This window comes from Equus caballus, chromosome 4, assembly GCF_041296265.1.
Source record: "Equus caballus isolate H_3958 breed thoroughbred chromosome 4, TB-T2T, whole genome shotgun sequence".
In the NCBI taxonomy this organism is placed as follows: Eukaryota; Metazoa; Chordata; class Mammalia; order Perissodactyla; family Equidae; genus Equus; species Equus caballus.
This window is the reverse complement of record NC_091687.1, coordinates 48,677,551-48,695,816: the sequence shown is the minus strand read 5'-3', so window position 1 is coordinate 48,695,816 and position 18,266 is coordinate 48,677,551. Positions and strand designations below refer to the sequence as shown.

General features: G+C 36.7%; 1 protein-coding gene across 5 annotated transcripts in view; it reads left to right on the top strand.

The window, feature by feature from the left end:
* Positions 1 to 18,266, top strand: part of THSD7A (thrombospondin type 1 domain containing 7A) — a 671,418-nt gene that overhangs the window by 636,688 nt on the left and 16,464 nt on the right. For all 5 annotated transcript variants that reach the window (XM_070264554.1, XM_023639297.2, XM_070264555.1 and 2 more), the window contains 8 exons: positions 314 to 447; positions 4,856 to 5,009; positions 6,745 to 6,889; positions 8,168 to 8,283; positions 11,787 to 11,904; positions 12,159 to 12,304; positions 12,921 to 13,095; positions 17,422 to 17,595. In XM_070264554.1, the coding sequence (XP_070120655.1) occupies positions 314 to 447; positions 4,856 to 5,009; positions 6,745 to 6,889; positions 8,168 to 8,283; positions 11,787 to 11,904; positions 12,159 to 12,304; positions 12,921 to 13,095; positions 17,422 to 17,595 (1,162 nt within the window). The remainder of the gene's footprint in view (positions 1 to 313; positions 448 to 4,855; positions 5,010 to 6,744; positions 6,890 to 8,167; positions 8,284 to 11,786; positions 11,905 to 12,158; positions 12,305 to 12,920; positions 13,096 to 17,421; positions 17,596 to 18,266) is intronic.

Here is an 18,266-nt window from a genome sequence, read left to right as displayed (position 1 = left end):
ATGGCCCAGGAAATTGCAATACTGTGGGTACAGTCAGTACAGAGAAGTGTGTAGCACATCTGATGTGGTCCAGCAGGTCAGATCTCCAGCCACAACATAATGGAGCAGCAGAATACAGCACAGCTAGCCCTGCCCTTTACTGCTGGAACTCTCCACAAATTTCTCTATATTCCTCTTTTAGAATGATGAACAACAAAGGAGAGAAATAAAAGTAGCTGAACAAGAATATAACGATTCTTATGATGTAGAGTCTTCCCACGCACTCTCCTCGGGTTCCCTGAGGTGAGATCATTGAGAACTGTGTGTGTTTCAGGTGTATGAGGTCGTCCCTTGCCACAGTGACTGCAGCCAGTACATATGGGTCACAGAGCCGTGGAGCGTCTGTAAGGTGACCTTTGTGAACATGCGGGAAAACTGTGGAGAGGGCGTGCAAACCCGAAAAGTGAGGTAAGGCCAACCTAGTAACAGAGAAGCGAAAGGCACAACCACCTCCCGGTTTCACACATGCCAACGGGAGCGTTCACTCCTCCCGGGTCTCCTGAACACAGTTGCCTTTAGTTTTATTTTTAGGGAATCTGGTTCATGGAAAACTCTAAGGGCATCTGCTTCAAGCAGCACTTTGTCATATTCGACCTTCTGGTTTAGGAAGCTTCACTTCAAGGTGCTCTTGAGGGGGGAGAGCTGTGTGTTAAATGTGAGCTGAACTAATGCAGATTTCCAACCCCAATAACTTATTTCTTAAAGGCCAAATATATTCCTAACAGCTTTTTAATGATAATCTGTTATAAACTCTTGCTCCTCTATAGCAAGTAGCTCACTTTGAGTACACTCAGCTCCTCGAGCAAGCCTGCCCTAAATCCTAATGCCACTCATTTGCTCTTCTGTGGCTGCACTAGCCAGTAGGGTAGCCACTAGCCACATGTGGCTATCTCACTTTAAGTTTAACCTAGTAATTAAAATTAAATGAAATTTAAAATACATTTCCTCAGTCACACCAAACACATTTCAAGTGCTCAATAGCCCTGGGTGGCTGATGGCTATTCTGTTAGCACAGATATAGAATATTCTCATCATCACAGAAAGTTCTGGTGAGCAGTGTTGCTCTGTAGCATCCCAGACACCCCTGATTGTTGTGAAAAGATCCATTTACTAGTGTGTCACCTTTATTAAACTCTATAATTTTCTCCATACTGAGACTCTGTAATAGCTATAGAAATTCCCTAACACCTAATACCAGTTTGATACTCATTAAATTTTGCCAACAGCATCTACATGTGATCCTTAAGGGTTCTAGAACACTGGTAAACAAGGACATATGGTTTTTTAATCCCCATTTTGTAGAGTAGATTCAGAAACACTAAAGAATTTACCAAGAACAAACATCTAGTAAAGAGACAGTGTTGGCATTCAAACCCAAGTCTCTTGTCACTCTTTAGACCAGTTTCTTCTAACCCTGCTAAGTGACACACACAGTAAAGACAAATATGAGAACATCCAGAACTTGACAACTCATGTTGTGAAGAAGCCCATTCTCACCCATGGCCTAACTTTTTCACAGATTTGATTCTATTTGTCAATAGAGAAGTAGAACAAATTAACGTTTGTATCATAAAACCTTGGCACACTATGTATAACTTTGCTTTCAGTAAAAGTAATCTCTATTTCTTTTTTCAAAAGCTCATCTGAACTCTCAAGTTATTTTTCTGAGGAACTTAATAAAGGTAGATGGCAGGGAAGTAAAAAATTGATAGGGACATGGGGAAGAAAAAGACAGAGATTCTGTTTTCCACTATTCCCTTCCAAATTTAAAATGTCTTCTTCAAATTTAAAAATATTTTTCTTGTATTAAGAATTTGATTGGGTTGGGGGATTTGTTAGTAAAAACAAAAAAATTGTAGTAAAGAATTACTCTTCTTTCAGCTTTCCCTTCAACTCTGTACATAGATGTTGCTTATTTTTGCTTTGTGAATAGATAGTCTTAATGTTTCCAAACACATCCTAAACAAGGTAACTTTTCAGGTCAATTTATTTTTTCAGTAAACATCTTGAATGCAGATAGAGAAAAGAGAAGGTCAGTATTGATTGTGATCTCTGATCACGTAATAATGTTCCTATTTGTTACTGATTGAGTAGTACACCTCCCTAACCTTATCCTCTGCTAATTAAGGTCAAAATGTCCTGCTTAGACACGAGCATTGTGTGACCTTTGAGGATAGATACGTCTATAAGAGAGAAGGTTTCAGTTTATCCGATCCCCTGCTTTCTGTGGGAGGATGGTCTGAGTGGTGGAAGTGGTTTGCCCTGGAGGGAAGGGATTTCTTCACTGACATTTTTTTTAGAATTGCCAGCACATAGTGATAATTAAAAAAGACTAATAAAAGATTTGGTTACTTTTATTGTTGCTTTTGAATTCTCTGCAATGTACGCCCTTACTGCCACACCTCTGGTGGGCCTCCAGTCCCCCCTCTGCCTCCAACTTGATTCTCCACTATGTATTTCTGGTACAGTTCACTTTTCTCCCAGCATAATTCCTTTTCCTATGAAAGGAGAAAGGTCAAGAATTTGAAGAAAGCAAGAGAACTTAAACTGACTTCCCTTTGGGCTCAAAACTTGATCCAAATATTTATTCTGTATTCTGGAGTGGTTAAAAAAAAATCGTTAATACCAAATAAAATAAATAAAACAAATAATCTGAATGTTAATAATAAAGATTTTCTTTTTAGCAATTGTGGCACATTCAAATGATAGAATTCAAATGTAGTCATTAAAAATTATATCTTAGAAAATAGTTATAGATACGTTCATAATGTATTGTTAATTTTTTTCTTAAATGGTGCAAAGAGTGGGTAAAGTTTGCTCCTATTTTATGAAATGAAAATATATGTTTAAATATAATAGTCTGTTAATACTGGTATCTCTGAGTGATATAATTATGTGACTTTTGTTTCTGCTGATTTTCCTAAAATGAATGTTACTTATAAAATAAAAAACAAAAGGAGGAGAAAAGCCTTTGAAAAGGAAGTTGTATGTATGTAACTACATAATAGAGTATTGACCATCTGTCCTTAACTCTGAATCAATAGGTAATTTTGCAAGTTAATCCCTGTACATCGTGTCAGTGCCTACGTAAACGCGATCTTTTCTGAGCGGCAAATCCAACTTTTGAGCATTCAGCTGTCCTGGCTGCTCCATGTCCTCTCAAAGCCACTGCCAGCAGAATAGTTGTTAAAATGCCATTGAAGGAGAACTTTTTCTGGGAAACTAAAATTCTCCCAAAGAAATTTAGAATTTAATTTTTCTTTCAACAATGAAATCAAATAAATATATACCTTTGTGTGTTTCTGTGATTGCTCTTTTATATACTTATCTAATAAAAAAATGCAGAGGTGGATATTTTTATGGGGTTTTTTTCAGGCTACAAACTCAGTTAGGATATGACCAACAGCACAGTTTTCCAGTCTTTGAATACATCCTGTAGGAAAACGACCTTTCTCTTAAATTGGGCAACACTGTATAGAAACGTGTTTCTGCAGTGTAGATTTGTGAAGACGCAATGTCCCTCCTGATTGTAAACCCCTGAAAAAAGTTGAGACCCCAGGTATAATTGCTAATGTAATTCAGCCGACAGTTGAAAACATTGCAGTGGGTTTGAGAGGCTTAAGAGCTCAAGCTTTCCTTTTCATCTCTTGCAACGTAATTCTCTGCCCAAACCCATTAACTTGGTTGACTTCCTCCGAGTTATGGATGAGGGATAAAGTTTTTCTCTTCTACTAGAAAAGTGCCAGGAGAGATTATTAACTAAGGTAAAAGTGAAGTCCGGTACTAGCCACATTAATTAGATTCCCAAGAGATGAGGAAAGAGTCCTTCATGACTGCTTACAGTAGAATGAAATGTAACCAAGTATTTGAATTTATTCTATTAAAAAGAAAAATAACAGAGGCAAGCCCAGTGGTGTAGTGGTAAGTTCATGTGCTCTGCTTCAGTGGCCCAGGGTTTGCAGGTTCAGATCCCAGGTGTGGACCTAGTACCGCTGATCAAGCCACGCTGTGGCAGCATCCCACATAAAATAGAGAAAGATTGGCACAGATGTTAGCTCAGGGACAATATTCCTCAAGAAAAAAAGAGGAGGTTTAACAGCAGGTGTGAGCTCAAGGCCAATCTTCCTCACAAAAAAAACAAAAATAAAAAAGAAGAATTAAAAAATGGTCGTGATGTAGGAAGATCCAAACAACCACATTTAGAGAATTTGTGCTATTGCTGTTATAATTGTCTTTTCACTTCTGGCTTTCTTTTAATATTAGCAGCAGATGGGAGGCTAAATTACTTTTTAAATGACAAAACAATTTGATAATACCGTTGGTTACCTTAGAAAATACATAATGAAGCTTTCTCACTAGGAAATTTCAGTGTGCCTCATTTTCCACCGTATTTAAATCTACCTTCTCTATGAAATCTGCCATTTTCTTCAGAAGAAAAAGATGCATTATATTCCAAAATTGCAACCTTTCTGTGAACCTCTTTGAACCACTCGTTAGTTTCTGCATCGTATATGAGTGCAAATGACCTTCTCCTTTCCGAGGAAGGCTTACAGAGTTTACATACACTCAGTAGATATTATTTTAAAAGATTATGATGATGCATACAAGCACAGGTTTTTAAATCGCACTGAAGCACTACAAGTATTTATGGGAAGCAAAGGTCCTCTCGTCTCCGTGTTTGGAGGATCTTATTCATTAAATTCAAAGCTTCCCTCCTCCCAACCCCATGATGATGGCTTAAGAAGAACCATCTATCCTATGGATTGGCCATTCTAATTGTCCTGGCTCCTTCACTCATTTGGATGTTTTTTTCCAGATGCATGCAGAACACAGCAGATGGCCCTTCTGACCACGTAGACGATTACCTCTGTGACCCAGAAGAGATGCCCCTGGGCTCTAGAGAGTGCCAATTACCATGTCCTGAGGACTGTGTGATATCTGAATGGGGTCCATGGACCAGATGCACTTTGGTGAGATAATTAACCATTTATTAATATAGAGTTTGCTTGGGGCCAGCCCTGTGGCATAGTAGTTAAGTTCAGCGCACTCTGCTTTGGCAGCCCAGGTCTGTGGGTTCAGATCCCAGGCATGGGCCTACATCACTTCTGAGCACTGCTGTGTCAGTGAACCACATATAAACTGGAGGAAGATTGATGCAGATGTTAGCTCAGGGCTAATCTTCCTCAGCAAAAAGCAAACAAAAACAAAAAACAGAGTTTGCTTAATTCCTTACCACTAAGCTTTAAAGATATCATTAAGAAAATAATACTTATTAAATTCGTTACCAAATTCATTACCAAAGGAAGGGGTGTTTTTCTTGGCCACTTCATTCTATGACTGTGACATTTAAAATCAGCATTTTGACTCACACTAGAACAGCTTGACCTCTTACAAGCTTTGTATTCCTTCCCCCTTCTCCTAACCCAGCACAAAATGCCTTCAGATTGGCTTATAAATACACAGCATGTTAAAAACTACAGTGGTGATCATGATTCCCTTCAGGTAAAGGGAAAGAGAATTAAGATCTAGTAAAGGTACATTAATGGCGTCAGGTTATTGTCATGCCTTGCTTTTTGCCCAATCCATTTTATTTAAATTGTAGGAATAATCTTTCACACAATGGGGGTACTGAAACAGGAGTATTGACACCAAAATGCCAAAGATCCTGGTAAGAAGGAGAGTAGAAAGAAGAAAGCTGCGTATCAATGAATCTCTTTCCACACACTGACTCTGTGTCTCTTTGGGCCTGGAAAGCCAGCTGAGAGTTTCAAATCACACAAAGCTTCTAGATTTCAACAGCCAGTGGGGGCTCTTCCACACCACCCTGGGAAGAGTCCTTTGAAACAGAACTGGCTGACAATGCAGGAGATTTGGCTTGCCCCTGGGGACCTTCATAAAGCTGTACATTTCAAGATGACCTCAAAAGCGTGGGAAAAATACATCTAATGTGGAATTAATTTGCTGAGATACAGTATAGGACAGTTACAAAGAATTTGTCATGCATGTTTTCAAGGAAAAATTAATTTTCAATCTGTGTTAACATTACTAAGGGTGCTGACTGGTAGCGAACTGTAGGAGCAAAACAGAGCTGGTGGTTGACTGGGATTCAGGTCAAATTGCAATACAGAATCAACTGTTTCATGAGGGTGTGGAAATGCCTTTCTATTCTCATTCCAAGCATCAGATTTGAAATTCCTGCTTCTGTCCTTAGAAACCGAATGTTTTCAGAACGAGACTGTTCCAATAGGGGAATGACAAGCCAGTCTTTTTGAGTACTAAATTATGTTTGTGTGCATATGTGTGTGTGAATTAGGAAAATAAAGGTCACTAACAGCTAGTTATTTAAAGTCGCCTTTAAAACGATTTTTCAGGTCTGAGAGACTATATTAGATGATTGATAGATAATTTCTGTATTAGTGATCTGCAATAATTATCATCATATGTGTGTGTTTGTTTATTTGTGATGTGTGATGTAGCTATTAGTATTTGACACACAGACTCTTAAGCAGCTTATTGCTAGATGGGACATCAAAAACTCATCCAACACCTTGATGTTATAGATGAAGAAACTGAGGCGTAATGAGATTATTCGAGTTAGCCTGTGGCCCAAATGTTCTACCTCCTGCTTCAGTGCTCTCCCTAATATGTTAGTTCTTGTGTGGCTGAATCTTCATCTTTCTGAGGAGCTGTGTTACTCTTTGTCAGCCTTGCAATCAAAGCAGTTTCCGGCAAAGGTCTGCTGATCCCATCAGACAACCTGCTGATGAAGGAAGAGCCTGCCCTGATGCTGTTGAGAAGGAACCCTGTAACCTGAATAAAAACTGCTTCCACTATGACTATAACGTAACAGGTACGTGGAGAGCCATCTTACCATGGAGTTAAGGCCAGATCCCGCGTCTGTCAGCTCAGCAGTGTTCCGAATATTGTTGGTCTCCGTCTATGTGCCTTTGGACATGCTGCTTGCTCCCCGAAAAATAACTCTTTATTAAATGACAGAAATATTTATCTGTTTTACTTTTTAGTAAACATTAAGATATAGAGAATAAAAATATCACACAAACATTAGCCCCTGAGGTAGATAGTGGATAGTCAGTTTATGGAAAGATGTCTTTCTTCTTCAGGAGAAGTTTAAGCACTGTAACACACTGGGACAACAATTCTTTGTGTGGAGGCAGTTCATAAGCATGATTATAAACATGATGGAAAAACAGCAGCAATCTTAAGCTTGCCAAAAAATGTATAAAGAAAATATAAATATTTCAATATTATCAAAAGAACAGATGAAAAAGGATAGATAAGTATTTTTTCAGAAAAAAAAGCTTATTATAAATTCCATTTTTTACCCTACCCCTCATCTCATACCATCAAGGCAAAAACTAGGAAAGAAGAGAGCTTGTGGGCTTATGTGATTTGGGTTAGCACTGAAGATTATTTTGGAATTTTTCCCAAGTAATTTTCACACTGAAACAAACTTCAGAAATTGTACAATGATGCACAGTGATCAGATTGGCTTTTGTTTCTTTTGGTTTTTCTCCTCAATTTACTTTGATGACACAAAGAAATCACAGTTCTCTGGGACATACTATGTTAGCCTGGAAAGAAAGATGAAAGAATTATTTGGCAAAAGACGTAAAATAAGAGATTTAAATGAATATGGCCAAAGTGATTTTGAAATAAGCACACATTTTAAAACATTCTGTGTGTGAACAGAAAGTGAAACACAGTATTTTATTTGAATATAACTACACAAAGTACCATCCTTTAAAATTTTGATGATTTTGCTAAAATAAAAATAATGTTAAAACTTAAATTTCTCCTTTTCTTAGGAAAAAGTTTTTAAGTGACATTTGATCTGCGCCAAAGTCACTTTTACAATATCGCCAAACGCCAGCTATCAAGAGTGACATCTGCCTTCAAAAATAATCCCTGTAGCTATGTGCAACCCCAGCAATTCCATTTGACTCCTGATATGTTCAAAGCTGGGACCCATATGCTCTGCATGTGAGGTGATTGATTGTGGGGCTTAGGAAGCAGTTGTGAATTAAATATGGGATTCAGGTCATCAGAGTTTCATTTGAAATCTGTTTCATACACAGCCTTCTGTTCTGATGGGCTCCCTTCCTTTCAGACTGGAGTACATGTCAGCTGAGTGAGAAAGCAGTTTGTGGAAATGGCATTAAAACAAGGATGTTGGATTGTGTTCGAAGTGATGGCAAGTCGGTTGACCTGAAATATTGTGAAGAGGTAAGGGGATGCTGTGTTATATCTTTCGAAAGTAAATTCTCTCCTAATAATTCCAATTCATGCTGAGCCAAGTGACCTGTGCTCCGTGCAGCTCATTGCCAGCAGATGTTTTTCTGCGCTATTCAGAGGTTGTTAAGCATCTTCTTGAAAAGAGACACTGTCCAACACAACTGATTTCTACAGATAATTTCCTGTATTTTGTTCTGCTTGGAGCCCAAAGGTATGCTAATTAGCCTTTTCTCAAAGAAATGCTCGGAGAACAATAAGTAATCAAGGTGAATAAAGGCAATAAATCTTAATCAGACTACTCATCATCTTTTGTAATTTCATGTGAATTTTGTGTTGCCTGGGACACCTGCCAAGATCCATCATTTATTCTCTCTGTTGCTAAACATTGATCGCATGTGGTTTGGTAGCAGATTTTGATATTAAGTTCTAATACCCAGCTGTGCGAGTCTAAATACTGCGGTCTGGATAAGAGAGAGCGTGAAATTCAAACAAAGGAATGGAGCCTGCCATTAGTATTAGTATCCTTTAGGTACAAAGAATTGTAACTGTTAATTTTCCAATTTAAAAAAGTAACATTATTTCTAGATATGACTTTATGAAATGTGAGGAAACATAGCTGTTGGCCTTTCTTAGTTTTCATGAAGCTATGCTTCATGTTGTAATTATTTTTGTCTGATTTCTATACCAAAAGAGTACTCACATTCCTGACAGGTTTTGACTCCTCCTGCATCTGAGGCCCAGTGCGTTAAACATGAACCAAGATAAGCAGATAGATCTGGAACACATGGGGAGGAGCTTGAAACCTCATTAGGGTTCAGTAGACATGATGACTGCAACTTCTGTCCACACATCCTGAGGGTTATTAGAAGCCCACAGTAAATTGTTCCAATTCCTAAGGGAAAACTTGAGACGGCAATGTTTTAATCCATTTGAAATCTTTATTATGTGAACACAATTTAACTTCCTTACATCTCTGTCCATGGAAGAGAGCTCCTAAATGTGCTGAAAACAAGTTGTTCAGTTAATAAAATCCTCTCACTATCATCTTATAACATAACTTAGTCTATTCATACTTTAGATTTAATTAGAAATTTCATACCTGAATCAATCTGGTTTTGAACCTAACAGCATCGAAGTAATATAACTATTATAAAAGTAACATTATTATTAATGAACATTGTTATAGTCATGTATTGGCTGGCGAGCTTTCTGTGATCTACTTTTAGTAGATTAATATGTTTCTTTCTTTGCAAATGCACGTATAAATGCCCTCCTGGGTCAGAGCGAAACCTGCGATGAATAGCTCTGAGAGCTTTCTGAAAGCTAAACCCAAATCTTATAAGACCAGTTTTAAAATATCTCATATGACTACAGGGAAAAGGTGTAATTAGGGCCCTTTATTTCTTAAATTAAATGTGAGTAAAAACTTGAGAAATTACTAATTTTAATTATCCAGAAGACTGGATAAATTTACTCTTATGTACAAGTATTATAACATTTGAATTCTGCGATAACAATTAGGGCTTCAAATCAGAACGTTCATCAAAGCCTGTCTTCAGGGAGAACGGTGCTACTCTGCAGAGCTGGATTAAATAACTCATATCCCATTTTATCCACCCCTATGGATGCTGTAGGATTAAATAATAGCCCTGAGAAAAGCTGGTTATCTTTTTGAACAATGGATTGATGACCTACCTGCTAATCTGTGTGTAAACCCTGCATTCACTTGCAACAGCAGCAGCGAACTCTTACTGTTTCTCTAACAGCCGGAAAGAAAGATGGCATTACCACCCAACAAAGAGGAAAATTAGGGTTAAACCCATCCAGCATTTATGCAGTATTTTTTCTTTGATGTTTTTCAGACATTTATTCACCCGATACCTAGTAACTGGTTTTTCCTTTCCTCTTCTTTGATCCCTGAACAGATTTCCTTGCATTTACTTAGTCACATATGTTTAGATGATGATGATGGATTAGACAGATAGGTAGATAGATAGATATACAGACAGACAGACAGTTAGTTAGATAGATAGATAGAAAAGAGAGAGAGACAATAAATGTAAGGAAAAGAAGTAGTACAGGGTTAAAATGTCTTACTACTGGAGACCCAGAATGTCTGTAAACAGACGTCCTTTTTAACTCTCTAGTGAAATAAATGTCAGTAGTAGTTGAACTCAGTGATTTAAATCCTCTCTCCATGAAACTATTATCTACTGTTAAATGTAAGATCGTTTTTTATCATATCACCTTAAGATTCCTGTTTCAACCTCCCATGATTTTAAGTGACTTTGTAAGACTTTAATTAAGTGATATAGTAAAAGTTTTCATACCAAATACTCATCATCGTCAAGTATTGCTGGTGGAGAATGTAATGGGAGTGCCGGCAGAGGGATGCCATACACAAATCATTGATCTGATCCTCTCTCGGTGGATAATTTAGAGCCAAGAGCTATGCTTGAACCACAACACGACATTTCAGAAAAACTTTCTTTTGCCATCTTCTGCTGTATAAATTAGACACTATAAACTTCTCTTTCATGCAGAAATTAAAAAGGTCTTGAAAATCCCAAGGATTACCCATAAAAAAAATGTATTCCAACAAGCTCTTAAATTTTTCTATTTCAGTGTGACATTGCATCTCAGACTTTTAAAATGTTTGCATATACAGTAGATGGGTTTGAAATCTCATCTTATATTTTAAAAGTAGAATACTTAAATGGTAAGTAGTCAAACTTAATGCCAGTAAAATAGCACAATATTATTATTTGATGTGTGGCTAACACCAAATTAACTGAATCATACCAGAGTTAGCTGCTCAGATCAGTTTTAGAAAAGAAAAGTCTTTGTAAAAAAAAAATAAATAAATGTATATAAAATATTCATAATCAAAAAAATTCTAATGGCCCACATTTCCTTCTGAGAGAGAGAGCTTACTTAAAAACTGCTATTTTATATTATTTCAATACATTACAGCATTAGTTTTGAGTGACAATTTGTCTTTATAACCTTTCCCTTTTGCTTTTCAGTTTAACATGCATGTGTAAAAATAAATAATACCCCAAAGATGCAATTATGGATCTGTATGTTGATAATATTCTTGGTTTTTAACTAATGGAAAATAATCGTGCTTACATTTATTTGTTCCTCATTTGGGGAAATGCAACCAATTTGAAGATTAAATCTACTTTTTTTCAGTGCTTATTGAAGAAGTTCAACAATATATAAGTATATTGAGTAAATGGGCTCCTCCATTCATCCTGTGCCCTTTGCTCCCACTCCCCTGGGTTGAACACTTTATGTTTTTAACAGTGAAGGTGTTTGTCTTGCAGATATCTTTGTATTCTATTATGCATCTTTCTTGTTCTTCCTCTCCTCTCCTCTCATTCCCCTTTGTCTCTCTCCCTCCCTCCCTCCCTCCCTCCCTCCTTCCATCAACAATATATTGTGGTCATGCCTCTGTGTCAGTACAAACAGGTCTACCTCTATCCTTTCAGCTTGGCCTGGAGAAGAACTGGCAGATGAACACATCCTGCGTGGTGGAATGCCCTGTGAACTGTCAGCTTTCCGATTGGTCTCCTTGGTCAGAGTGTTCGCAAACATGTGGCCTCACAGGTTTGTTTGTACCTTAATTAGCATTACGCTAATAGTCAAAGAATGTCAAATAAAATGTCACTCTTGCTTTAAGTCATATCAAGTAATCTTCAAAAAGTTTGAATCAGAGTGTCTTTCTTTCCAAAACATCTGAGCCTTACTTGTTCCTCAGATCTCCTCAAGAAAAGTGTCTGTGATGCCTTCTCCCAACAAGATATATGCTTGCGCAATTATGACGTATCACTGAAGTTGCATCACTTTTGTATCTCTTAAAGGAAAAATGATCCGAAGACGAACAGTGACCCAGCCCTTTCAGGGTGATGGAAGACCATGCCCTGCCCTGATGGAACAGTCCAAGCCTTGCCCAGTGAAGCCCTGTTACCGTTGGCAATATGGCCAGTGGTCTCCATGCCAAGTACAGGTATCAAATCTCAGGAAGTCATATGGAAACGTGTATAGTCCATAACAACGTTTCAATCAACAGTGGACTGCATGTATGACAGTTTTGGAAGATTAGTACCAAATAGCCTAAGTATGTCATAGGCTATACTATCTAGATTTGTGTAAGTACACTCTATGATGTTCACACAAAAACAAAATCGCCTGATGATGCATTTCTCAACACATCACCATTATTAAGCAATATACAACTGTATTCTTTATCTGCAGAGATGATTTCATAAATATTTTTCAGAGCTTACAGATAGCATGTTTCCTCAAAGATTTTAGGTGTGTTGCTATTTCATAGCTGTTTAATTAGTTTTGATAATAAGCACTCCCTGTCCTGTATTGTTAAAATCTTTTGGAGACTGATTCATTTTAATGAAAATTTATTTACCTGTCTTCGGCTAGAAAACAAATAAATTGTTCATTGTGTGCTTTATAGCTAATGCTCTGTAGGACTTCTTCCCTAGGGCTTCAGGTGCTTCTTTCGCTGCTCATAAATCAAATCACTGGTGCGGTGGTGACTGTAAGTGATGAGCTTACTAATGAACTATTTTTCTTTTCCTAATTAGTTATTTCTTCCCCCATTCCAGGATGCCCAGTGTGGTGAAGGGACCAGAACAAGGAACATTTCCTGTGTAGTGAGTGATGGGTCAGCTGAAGATTTTAGCAAAGTGGTGGATGAAGAATTCTGTACTGACATTGAACCTATTATAGATGGCAATAAGAAAATGGTTCTCGAGGAAACCTGTACCCAGCCTTGCCCAGGTAGCAACAGCAAAACAGAATTCACATTTTGGTCAGTTCTTACCAGGACTAGGGTCAAGGAATGGTTGCAGTTATAGTCTAAGTTAAGGGATGTCAGTCTTCTCATTCAGTAATATCTGTGCCACTGGTAGACACTGTAGTGTGGATGAAGGGGGTAGGCACTGCCTTGTGACCACCAGTTGGGGATGAAGTCCAGGTCTCCCATGTGGCCTCTGTTGACACCCACCCCCTTGGAGTTTTAACATCTACCGGAGATGGCAATTAAGGCCTTAGGCTCATGCTTCACAGGGAAAGTATGAAAGAAAAGTTGAGAAAATAATGATAGAACATGCATCTATTTAGGATTTTCAGAGGAAGAGAATAGAGAATAAGAGAGAGGCAGTGTTCAAACACATCATGGGTAAAGAAAGATTTAAGTCCCTGTAATGGAAGCTTACTTTGGTTTTTAGGTAGAATGAATGACAAATTCATATCTAGATACACTGTAGTTAAAACATAAAATGTAGAAAAGTAGAGAATTAGTAAAGCATTCAGAAAGAAAAAAGCAGATTACTTGCAACTGGAAGACAATCAATTAGAATGATAACAGAATTCTTCTTAGTTACAAAGAAAGCCAAAAGACAATGGGGTATATGCAAAGTGTGATGGAAAATAATCATCAACTTAGATTCTATCCCCAGCTAAATTATCATTCAAGAGTGAGAAAAATAATATTATGGAAGAAAATATTGAAAGAAATCATTCCAATTCAATGTTGGGCACCAGGGGGGCATGCAGTAAAATGTGGACAGCAAATATTGTATATCAAATAGTTTAGAAATAATTGGCAGATAGCGATAAGCTAATATTTAGGAATTTGGGCTTGACGCAAAGAACTTTAGGGTAGATAGAATATCAAAATAAGGTCAATGTCAAGCATGAGCCTAAGGCTTTGAGAAAGATATGAGGCAACAGTTTATTAGTGGACTAGAAAAGACCAAGATTGGAAGTGAATTGCCTATATTTTACCCTCAATTGGAAAATTTTTATTCTCTCAATTTGCTTATAATTACCACCAGAAAATATATATCTCTTTAAGAAATGTGTTACTTCAAATAAGATCTCAAAGGAATAAAAGTAAAGATTTGGTAAACAAACACTGATTGGGCATAAAATAGACTTTCTATATAAAAAGGATATAATTTATGAAAATTTTAAAGATGGATAATTTACATATTTTCAAAAAAAATTAAGTGGGATTAAGTCCCTAAAAGCTGGGAAAGCTGACAATGTGGGTTGCTCATTCATTCACTCATCAATTTACTCATTCTTTAGTAAGTAAATTATTTGAGGTGATAATAATGTTAGTTCTTATAGTTTATTATTAAAATGAATGGAATAAAACTGAACAAAACAGTAAGTAAAATAACCCCTGATACTTTGAACTATTTGCTAAACTTTGAGGACATTCCTCACTGAATATATTCAACTGTAGTAATCATTACATTAATATTTTCATCTACTTCAGGTTAATAAATAAATTTTTTTTTTTTAAATCTGCCTTTCTAGACCTACACAAACTGTTGCTGCTTAGACATTCCCACACCTGTTGATGATAACCTCTTCCTTATCCAGCAATTCCCCTGTCCCATTTCCTGCTCTCCCACCTGGTCTGATTTCAGTCCAGATCTCACACACAACCCGATTTAGTACAATCCTTTTGGATCACAGCAGACCAAGGCTGAGGCTGTGGCAGCAGGTGAGGCCTCTGGACAGGGCCAATGTCTGGACCTTTGGGCTTTGAGGTGCTGAATAGCCACATAGTGAGCAAAAGTTGACCAAAGCTAAGAGTTGGAAGACCTACCTATTCCAAAACCAAATCTCCAGTGCAAATAATAGGATCGTTGTGACACCCATGACATTGAACAGAACTGGCATCCTTGCCAGACATCGGTGTATACTTCACTGTGGAGTCTCCCCACTTGTTTTCATTATACTTCCTGCAGCACCATCACCCATTCGTTTGACTATTATTTGTCAAGTGTTACTGTAGGCCAGGTAGGGGCTCAAGGTTGGAGATACAGTGGGAGACAAACACACCCTGTCCTCATAGAGTTTACCTCTTAATGGAAGAGACAGTTGCTAATCCAATAGCAACATAAATAAACATAAGATTGAAATCTGCAGTAAGTGATGTGAAGGAAAACTACAAGATCCATAGTAACATAAAACAGGGCAAACACACCATTCCAATTAAAGAAATTACAAAGCCAAGAGGAAGCTGTTCTTCTAAGTTACTATCTGTTCATTTCTGTTCCTCTCTTGCTAGTTTTCTCCAATGATGGGTTTTGAAGGCTAGCAATATTGAGCTAATAAGCTGTAAAGAGTAAAACACTGAAGTAGGAAATGCATTTCATACACTTAATTGTTATATCTCTGGTAGGCATAGTGTAGTTTTGTTATTACAATGGTTTAAATGGTCAAAATATGAAAGTATGTTTAGTACAAGGCAATGCCTTGCTCTCATTTTCTGTTATTAAATCTTTGAAGCCTGACATGGATTATTTGCGGGTGATAATTATATAATTCACAGACTACCATTAAAAGATTTATTGAGTTTTGTTGCAAAATACACTATGTCAAGTGATATCAGCACAGAGGTAAAGCCTGCTACTAAAAAGGTCTGTTTTATTTCCCTGTAGTTTGTAAACACTGTGGTGAAGTTATATTAAATTCTTATTGACAAGAATTTTTTATTTCAATTTTAATAGTGTCTCTGGCATAATTAAAAACTGAGTAACCCAAAAGTAGGATAGAAATGTTTCTAAAACTTTTTTACACTACCTAAAACTTCTTACTAGTTATTTTTTTCCTTAACACTTCTAAAATTTACTAGAATTTTCTGTACTTCTGGATGACATTAAATAGAGTAATCACGACATACTATAATAAAGATCTACAAAAATCACTCCACTTTACTATTATGCATGTATCTGTTAGTCAATAATTCGTGTCTTGCCAAGATTTCCTCATCGTGGCACAAAAAGCTTTTTCATTAATCAGTCTCCAGGCAACTTTGTGCTAATATTAAGCATAATAAAAGGCAATATGAATTATTCAAGTGATATGGCTAGAATAGTTAAAATGGTAAGAACCCCTTAGATTTGTCTCTTTCATAATTTGCTCTATCTTCTGATCAGTATCATGAAGCAGTCAGTCCTGAAGAATGGATGAGTATGGGAAAGGCATATTTCACTAAATCTTCCCTCTTCTCAAAATGATGTTGATGTTGAACTCATGATACACTGTGGCCCAGCAATTCCACTCCTAGGTATACACCTAATAGAAATGCATAAATAAGTTCACCAGAAGACTCGTACTAAAATGTTCACAACAGCAGTATTCATAATAGGAAAAATTTGCGGCTCCCCACATGCCCATCAATAGTCGAATGGATATCTAAATTGTGGTACATTCATACAGTAAAGTATAGCAGTAAGAATGAACAGAGTAGAACTACATAAATATATGATGGATCTCACAAACAAACAAAAACAAGTGAAAGAAATCAGATATTAAAAATATGTACATATGGTACAGTTCAATATATAACATGAGGGGGGTTGTGAGATTCTGAGAATACTCTGTGGCTTGATTTGGATGTTGGTTGCATGGGTATGTAATCAGATTGTGAAAATTCAGCATTTATGATATGTGATCATTTTGCATGTATATTACTCTTCAATAAATGATTGAAAAAAGGGGAAGTTGATTGAAGATGTTGATCAGATGAAATGACAAGCATTATTGGCACTGCTGCAGCTGCTCAGTTGGCTGTCTTGCCTCCGTGCCTCTGAGAAGAAATAGAAATAAAACATAAATGCCAGCTTTCTCAGCCTTAGACTTCAAGTTCTTTTGAAATTCTGACTACCTAGGAGACAAGTTTTACATATATTTAGATTTTCATTAAACAGTACCAAGTGCTTAATAAACCTCTTTACAGTGAGAATGACAGCGTGCTGGTAAGTTTTAACCAAGTATTTGTTGTCTCTTAAGAGGAGGTGAATCATAATGGACAAGCTCTTCAAGCCATAGTTTACATTTAATATTATTAAGCAACACATAGTCTATACCAAATAACATACACTGAGAAAATAACAATATTAATACACATTTATAAAACTACATACAAACTTGCAAATATTAAATACTTACCTAAATTTTACAAATATCATGTATGACTGGCATACTTAAAAACGTTGCCCAGTGGGGTTAAAAAATAAAATGACTGTCTGGCTAGCTAGTCTTTATGGATATAAGTATAAACTATAAACCTGTGTTTTGCAGGTGACTGTTACTTGAAGGACTGGTCTTCGTGGAGCCTGTGTCAGCTGACCTGTGTGAACGGTGAGGACCTAGGCTTTGGTGGAATTCAGGTCCGTTCCAGAGCTGTGATTATACAAGAACTAGAAAATCAGCATCTGTGCCCAGAGCAACTGTTAGAAACAAAATCCTGTGATGGTGAGTGCTACAATTCATGAAATCTGTTCATTTTAGTTTTGTGATGATAGGCAAAAGCATAAGATACAGAATTTTCTGTTAAATAAGCAAATTTGCTAAGATGTTACTTAAGGCTGAAAATTGAATTAAGGGTATGATTCTGAATTCTAAAGATTTAGAGGAAGAAAAATATTGCCTTGCTTCATAAATTAGATATGAAATATTGTAAATAGTATTTCACAATTTTATGAGCTAAAAATGACTGAGATAATTAGGAGCACATTATTTGTAAACCTATAACAATCCTGATCATGTATGAATCTAACAATATCCTCAATTTATTTAAATCAAAAGAAACAAAGAAAAATTAGAAATATACAGCAAAATGAGAGCTTTTACTATATTCTCAGGAATTGATAAGTCGAAGCATTGGTAAGAATTAACCTAAATTTGGCATACAACGTATATGAACATACATGTTTATATGTCTATGTGTATGTGTACACACATATAGAGCCACGCACCCAATGTAAGCAACACACGACATTTTCAAGAACCATAGGGCATTAAAATGTCATAGTTTTGGAATATAGAGGAAGTCTAAATAAAAACAAAAGAACTGATATCTAGTGGAGAGTGTAGGGCTCAACAAACAACTCTCCCCTTCCTGCTTGTGTTCTGAAACAATTAAG